The 18,779-nt window shown below is 39.9% G+C and overlaps 1 protein-coding gene across 1 annotated transcript; it reads right to left on the bottom strand.

Moving 5' to 3' along the window:
• Nucleotides 1–1,304: 1,304 nt before the first annotated feature.
• LOC128736465 (collagen alpha-1(IX) chain-like) lies at nt 1,305–12,873 on the bottom strand. Its single transcript, XM_053830949.1, has 13 exons — nt 12,770–12,873; nt 4,306–4,355; nt 3,733–4,160; nt 3,301–3,675; nt 3,167–3,238; nt 2,920–3,108; nt 2,751–2,861; nt 2,613–2,699; nt 2,287–2,554; nt 1,833–2,231; nt 1,650–1,772; nt 1,499–1,585; nt 1,305–1,432 (listed from the first exon to the last, which is right to left on the bottom strand). The coding sequence occupies exons 1-13, from the start codon at nt 12,871–12,873 to the stop codon at nt 1,305–1,307; spliced, it is 2,421 nt and encodes an 806-aa protein (XP_053686924.1).
• Between the last annotated feature and the right edge of the window lie 5,906 nt (nt 12,874–18,779).

Genomic DNA, 18,779 nt, shown 5'->3' with positions numbered 1-18,779 from the left:
TGTTGGTCACTCGTAGTTGGCACATTGAAAAGATAGGAATTCGGTAGCTGGAAGGCTAAAGTTTGCCAAGAAGAGGCTGTTTCGCAAAGTATGTCAACGCAGTATGGTTTTAAATTCGGCAAAAAATGTAATTCAATCACACAGTAGCCTTTAAACAAGAAGCATGAAATAGTTTCTAAGCTATTTTTTCTTATATTTTAATTTTACCCTCTAGACATGTTGTTTATACAAATCAAACATTAGCAATATAGTTTACGACTGCCATTTGAAACGACATTTCGTCATTCCCGTTCACAATACTGTAAAGAAAAATAATTAGAGTTGACTTCGGTCGGTTATAAATAATTGCAGCAAACAATGAACCGTATTAATCGTCATAAAAAATAATCGACCTTTGCCAGACGCGTAGGAACGCATAGATCTATAGGGCCGCCGGAGGTCGCCTCTGATTGTGTTTTTAACTTTACACATCAGCGAACGCACGCATGTCGTCCTACTGTCAGACCGGTAAATTTTTAGATTAGGATGTATGCATTTCCAAAAAGCTATGAGCAATAGCGCGATCAACCTAGTGTTATAATGGATTCTCTGGCTAACTACAATGTGCTTCTTCATGCTGTGTCAAACCATTAATTTTGATCATGAAACTTTAATGGAATTTTGTGTCATGGTATAAGCCGAGATCTGTGTTGGCACGATAGGCGCTTTTCATATTTTTGAAATTATGTTGCGATCGAAGCTTCGAAGCAGGTAATCATAGGAACTATTAGGTGCAGGGCTTATAATGTTTCCTTATAATTAAGAATCAAATTACCAAAGAACCAGTAATCGCCTTGTAAGACCGGCAACCTTCATCATTTCCCTTGGTTATGTTCCGATATCGGCACTTGTAAAGTGCCCATTTAATGTTTCATTACACCGGTTGTAGTATCCTATAAAATTTTCTCATTAGTCGAACTAAACTTGTTAGTATAACGGCTTCTTAATTTCCGTTATTTCACACCTGAGACCACATAAACACACGTGTTACTGCACTGATGGTAATTTTATTATCATTTCATAATGGTTTTGAAATAAACGAAATTAGAAGTTTATTACTGAAGCAGAATCGATGTATTGAAACTAACATCTGACAGTTTATGTATGATTTCATCGATTGTTTATCTGTACATTGAATTGCATTAATTTAGTACCGATGAAAATTAACTTGTAAACTAAGCTTTAATTGAAAACCTTTTAAAATATTGTTTACACTGTGTTCTACAACTGTCGCGCATTTCTTTTAAAACTTAATGTTTTACATCTTAGTACGATGGTCCCTTAGTTTGCTGATTAGCAGCTCGGAAGCTTTGAGCGGCAGCGACAGCAGCCATATAGCAATCGTTGGGGCACACCCCAGCAACACCCTGTGGACCTCGCAACCCTGGCATACCTGAAAAATTAAAATAAATTTAAATATTTCATTCCGCCACACTCCAATTCTTCCAGACGATGTTACCTGATTTTCCTGGCTCTCCTCTCTCTCCTTGACGGCCAGGAGGCCCTTGTACTTCTGCGCCTGGTGGGCCTTGTGGTCCCGGAGGGCCTAGAGAAATTAATGATAACAACATTATCATTATATAAATATCAGAAAATATGGACAATTATACCTGGAGGTCCATCACGACCAAAGCCATCACTTCCAGCCTTTCCATCCAATCCTGGCTCACCCCGGTCGCCAGGAGTGCCAGGTAATCCTGGATTTCCACTTTCCCCTGGATATCCTCTGTCACCTAGAAATGCAATTCTTAAGTATCTATAACACTTAGAATCAATAGCCAGCGAGTAAGTACCTGGTGGACCTTGATAGCCGCGATCTCCTTTCGGGCCAGGTTTTCCCGGTAGTCCAGGTCTTCCAGATCTTGATTCCCCAGGTGGACCGGGTGGTCCTATTAGGCCTTCCGTTATCTGTGCCAACTGATCGCGTAACACCGATGCACAAATATCCCGCACTTCAGCTTCCGTAACACTTCTTCCTGGTGGTCCGGGTAAACCAGGAGCCCCAGGTTGCCCTGTAACACCGGGAAGACCTTGTAGCCCAGGAGCTCCGTCTTGGCCAGGTGCACCTGGCAGGCCCACAATACCCTCCGGTCCACGATCACCACCTGCTCCTCGTTCTCCTGGTAATCCAGTATATCCAACTGGTCCTCGATGTCCGTATGACATGAAGTTTTCAAAGTATCGTCCACTACCTTAAGCATGAGTCAATATGAGCTTAATTGAGTCTACGTAATATTCAAAAGTTACCTGTAGACATCTCTCCCCCTGAAGAACCAGGTTGACCTGGAGGTCCTGGAGGACCGGGAAGACCTGGTGAACCAGGAGCTCCACGTGGTCCAGGAACCGAGACTCCTAAATTACCAGTTGCATATAACCCATCGCCAGAAACGGGTCCGGGTGGACCAGGAGGTCCCACTGGGCCAGGAGCACCTGGTAGGCCTTGAATACCAGTCGGCCCCCTTGCACCAGTTTCTCCTTTTTCTCCCCGAACAGCAACTGACGACACTGCAACTCCCTTTAAAATGTATTGCTACCAGATTTTTCAAAAACTACGTTATGTACAGAGTACTTACAGGTTCTCCCTTCTCTCCTTTAGCTCCTGGAACACCTGGCAACGAAATACCATCTCGTCCGGGAAAACCTGTATCACCACGTTCGCCCTAAAATTCTTGTAAAGTTTTATGCTAATATTTCTGAAACCATTATCTCACCTTTTCTCCTCGTTGGCCAATCCCGGGAGGACCAGGAGGTCCCCTTAGTCCTGGTGGTCCATGTATGGACTCACCTTTTTGTCCAGGAAGTCCATCTAATCCTTGTTCACCCTTGAATAAATCATCATTTTAAATAAATTACCACTAGGAAACCTTTCAACAAACATACCCTGTCGCCTTTTATTCCAATTCCCGGCATTCCTTGTGGTCCAGGCAGACCAGGTGGACCAACGACAGCCGCTCCCGCTGCAGCTGCGGCACCTGGCTCACCTTTTGCTCCCACAGCACCTGACTCTCCCTTTTCGCCTCTAATGGAAACACCAGCAGGGCCTTCTAAGCCACGAGGACCAGGTGGACCCTGGAAGTCGTTACTAATTATTCTTTTCAGCTAGTATTTGAACAAAATTTGCACTTACTCGTCGACCATTTATACCTGGTTCTCCCTTTTCTCCATTCAGACCGGGGGAACCTGGAGCTCCCGGAGCACCCTTTCAAAAATAAAAAATATCTTGCATCCAATTAATAAATTGGGAATCATAATTTAACTCACATCAGTTCCGTTGTATCCTGGAGGGCACACAGCATTGCAATCAGCTTTAGGCTCTGGACCATCTGGTAGTCTATTTGTCAAGTGGGCCACTTCGTACAACGGTAGTTCATCGCATGTTCCTCTAGCGGGACGTGTTGGATCGCAATTCATTACCATCCACTGCAGGTCTATCAACGGTGACTCGGGCTCCATCAACGAGGTTTCAGCATAGCGTGAAATCGAAACAAACCCATTGTTCGTATCAAATCGCCCACGTGGTTCTAAGGGTGCGTTCAGATTTCCATCTACATCTTTAACCGGTTGACAGTCGACCCACAGGTTCAAGAAGTCGTTCGTCACACCTAGCATAATTTTATGCCAGCGTTGATCGAAAAGCTGAAAATTTCCCAGTTAGTGGCTTACACATCGAAAACAAATTTATAACAAACTCACTGACGAGTGATGATACTCCACAACCTGCAGCTCGCCCTCTATACTGGGCAAACCAATCTCCAGCGTTTGTCGTCCCGGGTTCATCGTCACGGTCAACTGACTTTCGTGATGTTCGTTGGTAACCTCGATCAAGTGCCACAAAGACACGGGCTCCGCCTCCGTTCGGTAGGTACATTCTAGCGAAAATTGATGCGGCAAACCACGGGGAAAGGCATCGATGGATCGCATTGTTAAGTTAGCTTCGTTTTCCAGCCGATAGGCCGTCTGAAAGTTTTTGGTTCCTTCGATGCTGTACACATGTCGTCCGCTGCTTTCGAACTGATCCAAATGAAACTCCCGAATCAAGTCGAACGACCGAAGATCCACATCGCCCGGTTTCCATCGACCGCAGGGTCCTTCGTCGTTTTCGCCAAACCCGAAAATGTCCTCTGAGAAACATTAAGGTAATAATACAGATTAAAATAATAATGGTGTTTCAAAGTATGGTTTATAGTAAGAGTTCTATATCATCACTAAGACGTTTAGATACTCTTCGAACAAATCATTAAATATTTGTAATAAAACTCTACTTACGTGCTGAAACGATTGCTGTGTACAGGAACAGTACCAAAAACGACAGTTTTCTATAAATATCAAGAAAAATATTATAAAGTGACAAAACTTACAGGCCCAGGTTTATGTCTTAAAGGATTTTATTCCAAATTTAATATAAACGTTCCGTGAAACTAGTGCTTTTTAAAACTCAATGTTGGTGGAGATTATCACCGTGACCAGTCCTATTTCGAACTACTGTCATGTCGTCCAGGTGTTTGTTTCTGTATTCCGCACTTCGTTCTTTTGCAGCATCGCTATTGTCTGAGTGAACAGCTTATTATCCATGCTTGAGTATCGATGTTTTAAATCTTTTTCTTTTATGATTTTTACAGCTTCGTAACCAGTTTGCTCTCTGAAGCCAAAAAGTTCGGAAATTAGGTATACAATTCTGCCCTTGGACTTCATTAAGCGCCTAGAGCCAGTACAATCCTTATAACTCCCGGCAAGAGGCTCCGTTTTTGGGCAATGTAAAATTCAGTAGAAGGAATGGATTAATGGAGGGACCTGAGAATACGGATTTTGGATTTTGTCCTGCAAGAATAATAATCAACGACCCTCCCTTAGCTAATTTACCACCTTTTCCCTTCACGTTTTATCTAGCTCTGTATGAATACTACAAAACTTGTTTGTTTCATTACTTTCTCTTATCGTCCCCACCGTCGACTATCGTTATGAAAACTTAACGATAACGAACATTTTATTCATTAACGTTTAAAGTTAGAGTCAAAACGGTAAGAATTACAACAAGTGGTGAATGACCCTCTGGGTTAAAACCACTCTAATAAAAAAAAGTATTTTAAAAAGTAAAGACACATTGATGCTAGCTTAGAAGTCTCACGTCAAATGTTGGAGGGGAAGTATCGACCGGGAACTGCGTAGAAAGTCGAAAGGCCATCAGTAAGAACCCGAGCATTTCAGATCACGATTTGGTCATATTTTCTAACGCAGAAGTTCATATTTGATACGAGAAGCCCATTCGTAGCACATTTTGCACCAGAACACATTTAAAGCACGGTGATGGTCTGCCATCATGAGATCGGATAATATAGAAAAGAATTTATACAGTCGTCGTCGTTCTGTGTTTTGCGGCAGCTGCGGAAAACGGGTGCACGACATTAGGCAGATGGACGATAGGCATACGGACATTAGACATAATGGACGTTAGGCAACAACGGACAACAGGCATAATGGACGATACGCATAATTTACAAAATTTTGCTTTCCTACGAATACGCATTTGAGTCAATCTTCGCTGCGGCACAATACAATGACAATCGTTGCCACTCATTTAACATAAATTGATTTGGAAAAATGCTGCTGGGCATAACGTCGTTTGCCATAAAAACATCAGCATGAACATAAGAGACAAGTTTCCAGAAAATCATTTGCCATAACGACCTTTTGGTATAATTCCGTGAAAAATGTTTTATGACTTTTCATAGACGATTCCAGGAGAGACGAGTGACCACTGCGAGGGTAGTCCGCTTCAGAAATCACATTTGTCTAGGTGAATTCGGTTTTCTAGGTCTACCCAGCCAGCACCAACTCGTATATAAATGTACGGAAACTATCGTAAATATCTCTTAACAAATTCGGATTCGTAAATAAAGCCTAATAAAGCGCGCATAAGTTGATATTCTATCGCTTATAATGCTAGTAACTGACAAACATACGATTTTCAGCACAAAGTCGTATAGCTACATGTAACATGTAAGCTACATAAGCTGGTCGCGCTTAATCGGATCTTATCGTATTGAAATACTTATATAAGTGTATCGCTCAAAATTATTCCTCAGTGCGTATATCGCCTCCAAAATAGTACGGATAAGCGGCTTTTGCTCGTCAAATACGATTTTGTTGAATACATATCAGTACGTAACTCTTATTTGCAATCTAATTATACATATGAAAATGCTGACTGGGTACCGACTTTTGTTAGTTTTCCCTAGTCCTTCGAATTTCAACAACTGTCACAAAAGGCCGTATCATGAAAGGCCAAACCATAAAAGGTCGAGCTCCTACTGGACTGAATCTCGCCGAAAACTATTTTCTCGAATAATGTCGATAAAAATAGTGTTAATAGTTAATAGTGTTAAGGTTAATGTTGTTAAGGTCAATGTTGAACTAGTTAAGTTATTATCAAAATGATTAATAGATATTTTCATGCGTTCATGAACTAAAGAAAGTGTGGTTAAATGATTCTGAATATGCCGGCCCTACCATTGCACACTCGTGCTATTTCGAAATAACGCGATTATTAGTATTTATGCAAAAAACATGTAATTTTAAAGGATTAGTATCTTTGAAGAAGTTTAATAATAAAATATAACATTACAATAGGGTAATACAAATTTTCCCTTATTTAATGCGCTCAAAAAGGTATAGTGTCTTCAAAAAAGTTGTAGAACATACTGAAATAAGCAGCTTTGTTAAATACAGTAATTCTCTATCTCTTTCTATTAGTAAACTATCTTTAATTTTATCAAAAAAAAACACTTTTACACTTTTCAATTGATTTTTTGGGGTTTCTGCAGAGTGCTGTTGGTTTGGTTGGTTTGGTGGAAGTTTTGGTTTTTCTGTAGATAAAATATAGTATTTTCCTATAAAAGTTTTTTGGTTTATCCGAAGCTGCTCGAAACTGAAATTTTTTTTTTTGAATAGTGCGAATTTTTTTTCTAAGATATTTTATCTATACCTATAAAAAAGGATTTCTGTCTGTCTGTCTGTTTGTCTGTCCCTATGTTCCTTATAGAATCGAAGCCTACTGAACCGATCGGCGTGAAAATTTGCATGTAGGGGTTTTTTGGGCCAGGGAAGGTTCTTATGATTGTTGGAGACCCCTCCCCCCACTAAGAGGGGGCGCTCCCATACAAATGAAACACAATTTTCTGCACAACTCGAGAACTAATCAAGAAAATGGAACAAAATTTGACATGTGGGTGTTTTTGGAGACAAGCATTTTTTCTATGGTGAATTGAGAGCCCTCCCCTCTTTAGAAAGGGAATTATGACCCCTCTCCCCTTTAAGAGAAAGGACTTCCATACAAATGAAATACAAACTTCCTCATAACTCGAGAACTAATTAATCAAATGGAACAAAATTTAGCATGTGGGTGTTTTTGGAGGCATGAATTTTTACTATGATGAATTAGGACCCCTTACCTTGTAAGGAGGGGGGAGCTCCCATACAAATTAAATACAAATATCCTTATAACTAGAGAACTAATCAAGCAAATGGTACAAAATTTGGCATGTTGGGGGTTTTGGAGGCAGGATTTTTTTATGATGGTTTGAGAACCATCACCCCTGTGGTAGGGGGATGAGGACTCTCATACAAATAAAACAGAAATTTTTGCGTAACTCAAAAACTAATCGAACTCGAGAAATTTTAGACTCTTTCATAAAACATTAATCAATAACAAGACCACCAAAAACTATCAATAGTAGCATTAGATGAATCAGCACGAGACGGCCACCTACCGGCCACTGTGGGGGGCAGCCCCCCGTAGAGATCACCTCTATCTAGATTATTTATTTTCCTAAATCTACTGACCTCTATTATTTTCCTTGAGTTGGATCACCCCTGCGAAATGGTACTTTCTGCGAAAAGATTTTCCGCGAAATGGTACATCCCGCGTGAGGTTTTTCGCGAAATGGTATTCTGAGAAACTCTATATTCCGCGTTATGGTCAACCGAGAATTGGTGTTCCGCAAAATGGTATTCGGCGAAATGGTTTGTAATGATGGCGAATATTTAAATGCTATCCACTTTATTTTATCAGGCTAATCAATGGGGGGGAGTGGTTTTCTACTTCACTGTGAGGAAAATTTGTATATTAAAACACCCATGAACTCCCCAGGAACTTGCAAAACTCGAGATTGTGACATAGGTCATCCGAGATTCACGATTTATGTACAACATAGTTTAATTTGTGGTAATACGAAGTTTGTCGGGTCAGCTAGTAACTCATAAATATGTATCCTAGCCAAAATGCAGTCTTCAGAGAAAATGTGTATTTTAATATACTGAATAACTTTGTAGAACACTTGAAAGCACTAAAAGAATCGTGTTCAAAATTATTGAGCAGAATTTATTTTTAAATAGTTATTTTAAATTAATCGATATATTTTGCAACCAGTGAGAGATATTAGTTACTATATTCAGGAAAGTTGCTCATTTTAGTAGAGAGAGAGAGAGAGAGAAACGGATTTCTCTGCACAGTCGTCCGTCATCCTTGCGACTCTTTCATAACAAATTTTGATGGTCTCAACAAAGAATAATTACGTTTGAATTAGTTGGCGATGGCGACTGAGCTTTCATTGACTTAGTTTTAGACAATCAAACAAGTTTAATGTGTGCTTTTCTTGCAACGAGAAGTACGTGGAAGAATACAACTTGCTGAAAACCAGAATTTTATATACCCCGTGAATTATCCAATATGGTTATTAACAGCATCATATTTTATACACGATTTTGGCTATGACCATTGTTAATAAAGGTTCGGCTGCGTAAGTAATGCACAGCTTGAAAAATGGGATAGACTAAAATTGTATCTGAAATGTATTGGTATAAAACAAGGGTTACCTCTGCGCAGTGATATCTGTTTTTGCGGAAAAAGTTAACATAAACCATCGGAATGGTACCGAAAATCAGTGTAAAACTAAAGGAGAAACTAAACTAAACGAGAAGGAAGAAAGCACGTCGTCCCGGTTGGCGCGTTAGAACAATCTACAAGTCATGGTGTTCTTCATGTATCGGTTGGTACCGAAAAGGAAATCACGCTAAACGCGTTGGTGCAGGTTACACCATTCTACCTAGTGCTAACGTATTTTAAACTGGCAGGTTGTGCCCCTCGTGACGGTAAGAAGACTAGAATCATCTTACGTCGTTTGCAGTTGGCCATCCGTATCGACAAACAATTGTACAAACTTCTGAATGGGGTTTTCATTGCCGAATGTGGTATATTACCGAACATTCAAGTCGTTTTGCTACTGAAGAAAATCGAGAAGAAAATATAAATACTTTGCAGTATTTTATTAATTGGGCCGTTACAAATTGTTCCTTCCGGTGTGGGGCAAAAAAACAAAAAGGTTTTTTTAATCGAGCAAAAAAAAATTGCGTTTTAAGCATTTTCACTTAAAGTTTAAACGTGAAAACCAAATCTGTTTTTGCTTTTTATATACAGGTTATTATTATACATGCAAAAACCTGCAAAACAAACGACAAAAACGAAATCCAAATTTTGTGCCGATTTTCGAAAATTTCCTACCTAGTTTGAATTTCCATTTCTGTACTGTGCTAGAAGCGTTAAATCCGCTCGTTCACTCGTTTTTCGAGTTTTTTAGGCTGTAGAGCCCACAGACAATTGATTTTATTAAAAAAATTAACTTAAAAAATTATTTTATTGCCCCCTCGATTTTTCAAGTCAATTTCAAAGAAAAGAAAGGGAGAAGGGGAAGGCAGGGTGACAAAAAACTTATCAAAAACCGCTCTTTTCAGAACGAACACCTTCATACTTCATATTTACTCTCGTAATGAAACTTTCAGATTGTAAACTAGGTAGCAGTTTTCGTTATAACAAAAATTAATGCCGTTGTTTGGTCCTTCTTGTGGGTACGTCACACAAATGGAATATCATTGACAAGATAGCCTTTAACTTCCGTTGATTCGTGAATTGTATTCAGTCGTTCAAAACTATTTTAATATTAGCAATGCTCATTCTAAGCAATCACGGATCGAAGATTTTTAGTTAGACTTCACTCAAGGATTTTAATACTAATCCGGAAGTGAGGTAGAACAATGCATATTTTTTTCGATCGATTTTGGCAAATATTATGGAAATCTATTGAGAATTGGCTGAATTATAAGCGTGTAAAAAATTATCACCTTCATGACATCTTTTCCAACCAATCACGAAACAAGGATTTCTAGTTATTACAATGCTTCATTATTTTCAATTTTTTAATAGTGTACACTTTAGAATCAATAGTCGATGCGTAGAAGATTTTCCGACCAATTGGTGCAAAAAAATCGATGAAAATCGATAAGGAAACCGCAAAGTGTTAGATTTTTTGGCTCTACCAAAACCTAGCCAAACCTAGACTTAGACCAATAATGTTGTTTTTGTAATAAAGGAAGTAGGTCATCCATATACTAAAAGAGCTTCGCCATATCGAAAAGTCTTGGACCATAATTAAGGCAATCTCTCGTAATAGCTCAAAGTGATGGAAAATGAATTTTAGTTAAGGAAATGATTCAAAGTGTCTAAATAAGTTGACTCTATTTATTACCCAAACCCTATGGAGCGGAGGTTTAAGATGGCATAAAAGTTGATTATTTTGAAAACCATTTATTTGCTTTTATCTATGTTTTGGAGTTTATGAAAAATCTGATTAAACGCTTTAATTTTGGAGAACGAAACAATTCTTTTAACTGAAGAATTGATTTCGTTTATGTTTCATTTACTGAATGTCCGCAATTTTAGTAGACGTTCGAATAAAATTGCCTAGAAGATAGTTTTAGTTATTTTTAGGCTATTTAGAAATTATTCATTTCTGATGAACCTCCGAGCGTTTTTCCTTGGCATCGCATTGCTTGACGTTTTAAATAATCAATCTCAAGAAGTTGTAAAAAAGTGTGTGGGGGTCAAAAGCGAAAACATACGTTTCAAAGGTTGGAGAACTGGCTGTTCAGTCTTTAAATACAGTGGACGATTTGTTTTATTTTACGCCAACGTTTCGATCTTTGGTTTTGATCTTCTTCAGGGCTTCTAGAATGTGTCTTTTATTAGTTAATCGTGACCTATATTGTAATTTGTGTGTGACTTACAAAAACTGCTACAACTGAGTGAAATTGTGACACAATTAACATATTTCAAAGATTACAGACAAACGAGTGAGTTCAAATAATATCAATTAAATCAACATTAATGACTATACAGTATTTACCAGACCATTATACATCCAAACCCAAAGACAGACAACACTATAGGCTAAAAGTTACTGGACAAAGAGGGTTTAAACTTTGTAAGTCACACACAAGTCCAACCTGTTACTATCACAGTCGAAGAAACTCCCATAATTTTTAAAGTTAGTCCAAATTAAGATGTCTATAATGCAAGAATCTGAGTAAATTCTTTTTTCACGTATTTAATCATTAATGATTTATGTAATGGCTTTGTTTCCAAATATGCACTTCCCGGAAAGGTTTTTTGTGACATCACATTAATTGTAAACGTGTAGTGCAGTGATGAGTCCACACAGGAAAAAAAATGTGTAGGTAAGTATCCCGAACTAGATCATTCAGCATTGGTCAAGACCGTCATTTCCCTTTGCAATTCGATTACCATATAAACTCGGGATCTTCCAGTATTACTCAATCACTAAATAAGAAAAGATTATACATCAATAGCAGTAACACCAAAATATTCGTTTGGCTAGCATTTCGGAAAGCAGCTAATTTCACTTAATCTTTACTATTCATCAATTCAACACTAACGTTTTCACTAATCCAACTTTATAAGTCGCAATCATACACTCAATTCCAGGTAGAAGGCTTAATTATTTCAAAGTCACATGTGATTATACAGTTATTTTGCTAGAATCCGATCAAGTTTTGGAATAGCACTACGCACCTCATAATTAGATTAGTAATTTTCAATTCACTAGCAATACTGAAAATTCATATTGATGAATACCAAACGGATGGTAATATGATATCTAAACTTAACAGCTTTCTCCAAAAAAGATCTAGTCGTCCCCGAATCCAAACTAAAACTGAAAATAACGAGTGCAAATGAGCTGAATTTAGCTTAAATCATGACCCCGGGTTGGTGAAAATCATCATACCATATGTGAACTCCACCAGGAAATATTTAATATGAATCCGTCCAATGAATGCTTGCATGGCATAGAATCGTCTTAGAGAGATAGTTGTACCGTACCGTACAATAGTCGCATTCTACTCGACTCCAAATATGCACATAAATGTATTTCGCCAGAAAAGTTGACAGAAAATGAACGACATGTGCTCTAAAATAGATTAATATGCTTACCAGATGGGATGTATCCGATGTTACGATATCTCGCTATCAACGGAAAAAGTTCTGCTATTTATAATAGGAGAGCTATGGATTGACTTAGTTTTGGAGTGAAATGACCTTCAGCAGAGGGAGTGACAAAATTATCTAATTTGTTTCTTGTTGTACGAGGTTATCATATACAAACCTATTTTGGTACCCTTGAATCATAACTGAACCCTTTGACACGCGACCAGTTACTAAATTTGTTAACAACACTGATCAAAAGACAAGGCCAAATACATTTCAATTTTAATCTCGTAATTGCTACTTGAATCGTAAAAGTTTGTTTACAAACTCAATGTTTGTAAGTCGTTCCTGCTACCTATTTTGTTTTATCGCTTAGATTTGAAACCAAAATCTCACCTTTCTGGCCGGTAAATATATCGGAGCGCCGTTGAATGCCCAAAACCGGACGGCCCGATGCCGTTCAGAACCTGAACCTGAACGAACGAACGAACGAACGCCATGTCGCTGTGTCTTGCCATTTTATTCTTGACGGCATGTTTTCCGCTAATCCGGATCCAAATCGACAAACATAGATTGAATACGGCTATTTGAACAAACAAAAAAAAAACATTACAAACCCACAGCGCAGAGAGATCATTAATCATGAGCCGGGCTAACAGTTTTTATATCCCGTCGCGTCGCGAACGCACGTCTTGCGTAATGTGTGCTACAGTAGAACCGAACGGGTTCAGACATCAGACATGAACGGTTGGATTGAAATTGAAAATGAATGATCATATTTTGATATTTAAACATTAGTTCAAATGACTCCAGACTGTTAACAGTCCAATTCGAAAAACTTGTGAAACTAACTAATTTTCAGATTTGTATTTGTGTAGCATTTAACCTGTTGTTAGCAATTATTGCAGTTCAGCTTTTGAGATCATCGACAAAATGTTGACTGAGATTGGATGGATTAGCCGGAGGCATTTGTCGCCTCAAGAAACATAAGAAAAAAAACTTTATCCGGTTGGAAAAAGTTGCGTGCCGGCGCGGGTTTCAAAGTTAATTAAGTAGTTAGCAAAAACATGCGCACATGAACTTAGTCATACATTTCGACTGGTTAAAGCGGTTACAACTCGCATTTCAAATACAATGTGACCCTTAACCGCTGTGTTGAAGTCAGGTTTTTATTTTTCTTGAATGAAAACTATCAAAATTACTTTTATAACTGACAGATAATTGCTGCGACCCTAAGAGAGAAGTCTCTATGAGCCTCACAAATTCCAGTCAAGTACTGTATATTACTGCGCAGACCCGTAAATCGAAAATATGTTAAAGGTCAAATGAAAAAACAAAACTTGAAAAAGAAATTTGGATGTATTTTTTGCAATGTTCCCGTTCTCTTCAATATTAATCTGAAACGAAAAACAAAATAAAGCCATGCCCAACTGCTAGTTGAATTGAGAGACAGGTTTTATTTGTTACTTCTTTTTGGAATGATAAGTTCACTTACCGTGGACACACCGATCTCAATTGCCGGATCGTTACGCAGTTTTATCCCTTGGCCGTTTCTGGCACACATTTTACGACCTAATGCCATGGATGCTTGTTGGAGCTATATGTACTCAACTGGCCGAACTACGAGCAATTTTTAGAGTGCTTTAGACTGTCTTTTTTTAATAGGTACATGCTAGTACTTATTTGAATATCCCTTCGGCACTGTCCATTGGTGCAATTGCTTAACAGGCTTTGACCGTTCGCTGGAACATAGCGGTTTGTAACTAAAACAAAGCATCGAATTAGTTATATTCAAAGGTCTGTTCTGTTTTGCTCGAAGAAAAGGGCGTGTCATGTGAACCACACCATCGAACGGATGTAAGCGTTTTATATTGCTTAATTTTGCGATTAAGGTAGACCTCGCAAAAAAATCAATAAGACCTGTAGTCATTTCCTAAAGAAAAATATGGATGAAATGGATTTAGAATGGCTTGAGTTCTGCAATGTTCAATCAGTATAATTAAGTTGGATTAATAAAGTTATTATGGCTAATAAAAGGTTGTTACAGACATAAAATGAGGTTCCATTGCATTGGTTTGTTCGTCTAATGGTAGCAATCATTGCTTGCCTAGCCATAAACCTCGCTCGGACTAGCAGAACTATCATACAATCCCAACCTTTAATAAACACCTTTACTTGATGAGTTTATTTCTTAAGACTGGCAGAACAATGATTAAATAGCCATTGCAATTTACAAACAGAAAGAGCGTGATTTAAGAAACGTTGCAGATTTTACAACAGATTTTTTAGCATACTTTTCCTTGTGAATAAATTAAATTTGCATAAGAAGTTCATTAAGTATAAGGTAAACTTACCATAAATTAATTTACGGAATGCTGTATTTAAGTCACTTTGATTTAAAGGAGGAATATTATTTAGTTATTTAATTGACCTGCCGTATCGTGACAAGGCCTACACTCTGCATCACGTAGTTTTTCTATCTGTTTCGGTCCGTGACTACTAGCTTTCAGTTTCTCAGGCATCCAGTACTTCTGACGGGTAGCTTCCAACTAGTCTATTGCTAGTGGTGGGAGCCGATGATGAAAAATGTCTTGAGAATGTCCTTGCTAGACGACATACCGGATAGTTATCGCTCGGTAATACCCACAATTTTTGTAGATTGGGCAGATAACCCCATCTTTGCAATCCTCCGGCAGTCGTTCCATATCCAAAATCTTGACAATCAATTGATGCAAAAAAGTTGGCTAGTTTGGGATAATAGATTTTGAATTAGAAACGCGAGTTATGGAACTACGTTTCCAGGAACCGTCAGGGATGATCGTTTTGTCTACCTTTGCAGCGGTAATAAGAGGTAAAACTTTCTTAGTGATTGGTGATATGCGGAAACGGGAGATTGCAACCTTGAATTTGCAGGTTAAGTCTGAATACAATTACTGTTCCTTCTTCAGACTTTTAAAAAAAACTTTTTGTTGGAACTAGATAGCAGGTTCATGTTTTCGGCAAAGTTGTAGAGCTATACACTAAAGTCTATTTTAACACGGTTTGTTTTCTTCGATTACTAAAGAATGGTGCAGTTTAGGGACCATTTAGAAACTACGTGACGAATGTCGGGCCTCTCCTAAATGTATTAAGTAATAAATTAATGGTATGAAAGGGTATGAAATGGAGAGAGTTACCTGAAAGGAGCGTCAAACATAGCTCTGGCTCTCTCAAGCTGCCACCTGGCGTTTCCACGCAGATCTAAGTCAAATGATGACGGTCGATGGCCTTACCCGAAAATGCTTCATGTACTTACTGAAGCAGCTAAGCTAGAAAGTGCGCACTAGAGCGCCTGTTCTCCAGGTGAGGGGCGGCTCACACAGCGTCTGTCTCGAAACGGGCGCCTAAGTATGAAATGCTGTATACCGCAAGCTATACCTAAGATGGCAGACCCATCAGCGGGATGCAGGTATCGCGACCCCGGTCTCAATTACCACGAACAACGAATAAAGAAATTCAGGACGGAACAATCGGTATAGGACACGGCAAGGAACAAGGAAAAGATTAAGGGATAATGATTGGAAACTTGGTACCTGGAATGTCCGAACTCTCCATGAACCGGCACGGGCTAGCTTGCTTGTTCAAGAGCTAAGGACGAGTTTTACGACAGGCTTGAGAGGACCTATGGAGAGTGCCCAAAACACGACGTGAAAATCATCGGAAATGCAAATGCGCAGACCGGGAGGGTGCAATTCTTCCGTTCAGTCATTGGAAGACATAGCCTTCATCTGTCGACCAATGATAACGGTCTGAGGCTCATAAATTTTGCCGCGGCCAGAGGAATGGCCATCTGTAGCACATACTTTCCACGTTTGAATATTCGGAAACACACCTGGAGGCATCCAAATGGAGACTCTCGCTCTCAGATCGATCATGTCTTGATTGACGGTCGACACTTTTCGAATGTTATCGATGTATGGTCTTTTCGGGGACCAAATATCGACTCTGACCACTATCTCGTAGTGAGTAAGATTCGCGCAAGGCTTTCGAACACAGCGAAAGATCGCACTGAGAGGACGCTGCGTTTCAATATCCAGCGGTTAACGGCAGACGGCGTAGCAGTGTAGTACGCCAGGAAGCTTGACCAACGAATCGCAGAACAGCAGGTAGACGAAGAAGATATAAATGGGCTGTGGAGGAACATCCATGGTGTCATCCAAACAGCAGCGAGAGAGGTGGTAGGCACGACGCGTAGAAGACAGCGTAATAGCTGGTTTGATGCCGCATGCCAGAGAGTGACAGATGAAAAGAGCCAGGCCAGGAGTCGCATGCTTACTGCGGCAACGCGTCAAAACAGAGAGAGGTACAGAGAGACTAGAGCTGCGGAAAAAAGAATCCATCGTCTAAAGAAACGCGAGTACGAGGAGCACGTGCTCGCCGGCGCAAAGGAGCGATACGCCAGCAACAACACACGGAGTTTCTATAAAACGGTGAGATACAGGCATTTGGCCATGCCTGTAATAGTGCAATGATAATACTGGTAACCTGCTTACCGACAAAACGGCGGCAGCAGCCAGGTGGAAGGAGCACTTTCAGACACTGTTGAATGGAGAGGTAAATGCAAAGATCAGCAGAGACAGGATAGGAATTGTAAGCGATGGTTAAGCTGTGGAGCCACCAACACAGGAGGAGGTTAAAAAGGCAATCAATGAACTGAAAAACGGTAAGGCTGCTAAGAAGGACGGTCTCCCGGCTGAACTTCTAAAAGCGGAGAGCGAGCGGCTGTACGAAGCAATCCACCGGATCATTGTCAGGATCTGGGAGGAAGAACAAATGCCGGAGGAGTGGTTGGATGGCCTCATTTGCCCAATTTTCAGAAAGGGACATCGACTGGAGTGTAAAAATTATCGAGGAATTACATTGCTCAATTCTGCCTACAGGGTGCTTTCCCGTATCCTGTTCTGCAGACTGAGACCGTTAGCGGAGTCCTTCGTCGGCGAGTACCAAGCTGGTTTTCGTGAGGGTCGCTCCACGACGGATCAGATGTTTAAGCTGCGCCAGTTGCTAGACAAGTTCCGGGAGTACAACTTGCAGACACACCATCTGTTTGTGGACTTTAAAGCGACGTACGATTCAGTTAAACTGAGCTGTTGCAGATAATGCTAGAACATGGTTTTCCGACGAAACTAGTTACGCTGATTCGTGCGACGCTGGACCGATCCAAATCATGCGTTAGAATAACGAGTGATACCTCAGCTGCTTTCGTGACGTTGGATGGACTGAAGCAAGGGGACGCACTCTCTAACCTGCTATTCATCATTGCCTTGGAAGGTGCATTACGAAGGGTAAACGTGGAAAGGAATGGAACTATCATCACGAAATCTCACATGCTTCTTGGTTTTGCGGATGACGTCGATATCATCGGAATCAACCGCAGAGCAGTGGAAGAGGCCTTCAGGCTTTTTTAAAGGGAAGCGGCGAGATTGGAACTTACCATCAACACTGCCAAAATGAAGTACATGGTTACTGGTAGGAAACGTGGGAGCCCAAGTGGTGTTGGTGCCGCGGTGGAGTTATATGGGGAACGATATGAAGTAGTGGAGTAATTAATATGCCTTGGTACACTCGTGACATGTGACAACGATGTAAGCCGCGAAGTGAAACGACGAGTTGCAGCCGCGAATCGGGCTTTCTACGGATTACGTAGCCAGCTGAAGTTCCGTAGTTTGCAAATTCGCACAAAACTGGCGCTCTACAGAACACTAATCCTCCCGGTGGCCCTTTACAGACACGAATCATGGACGCTAAAGGAAGCTGATCGGCGAGTTCTTAGGGTTTTTGAGCGTACAATTCTGCGATCTATACTTGGTGGCAAAATGGAAAATGGAGTGTGGCGCAGACGCATGAATCACGAGCTGTACCAAGTATACAAATATGCTGATACTAGAGGACCCGGCGCGCGTTGCTACGCCATTTGGTTTTTGTTTTCGTAACAGTAAAAACGTGTATGAAAATTCACCTAAAATAGTATTTATTGTAATGCTTGTTTATATATAACATTTTTAATTTTTCTATCTGTTGTGTATATAAATAATGCTGATGGTTTACCAACTCTTGAAAACGCAACGTACAGCTGTCCATGCGAAAAGCATGGATTTGCTAAATTCAAACCGCATACTTCCAAGGATTGTCCTTGTGCCTTATTAATCGTTATCGCAAAAGCAAGACGGACCTGAAATTGAAGTCGCTGAAATTCAAACAGTAAATTAGTTGGAATCATTGGGATTCGGGGAATGAAAACTTCTTCGCCTTTGTATTTTCCGTTTAAAATAGTAGCTTCAATCACATTGTTCATTAATTTTTTGACTGATAGTCTCGTGCCATTACATAGGCGTGGTTGATTAATATTGCGTAGCATAATGATTGG

The sequence above is a fragment of the Sabethes cyaneus genome, chromosome 2, assembly GCF_943734655.1.
Source record: "Sabethes cyaneus chromosome 2, idSabCyanKW18_F2, whole genome shotgun sequence".
NCBI classification, from domain to species: Eukaryota; Metazoa; Arthropoda; class Insecta; order Diptera; family Culicidae; genus Sabethes; species Sabethes cyaneus.
This window is presented reverse-complemented; position numbering and strand designations above follow the sequence as displayed.

What these genes read in the sequence shown, in the direction of transcription:
- LOC128736465 (XM_053830949.1), bottom strand. Translation starts at nt 12,873, where the DNA reads ATGGCGTTCGTTCGTTCGTTCGTTCAGGTTCAGGTTCTGAACGGCATC. An exon ending in TGGAGTATCATCACTCGTCA is followed by an intron (nt 3,676 to 3,732) that starts GTGAGTTTGTTA and finishes GGAAATTTTCAG; the next exon opens with CTTTTCGATCAACGCTGGCA. An exon ending in AGGGGGAGAGATGTCTACAG is followed by an intron (nt 2,232 to 2,286) that starts GTAACTTTTGAA and finishes CTCATGCTTAAG; the next exon opens with GTAGTGGACGATACTTTGAA.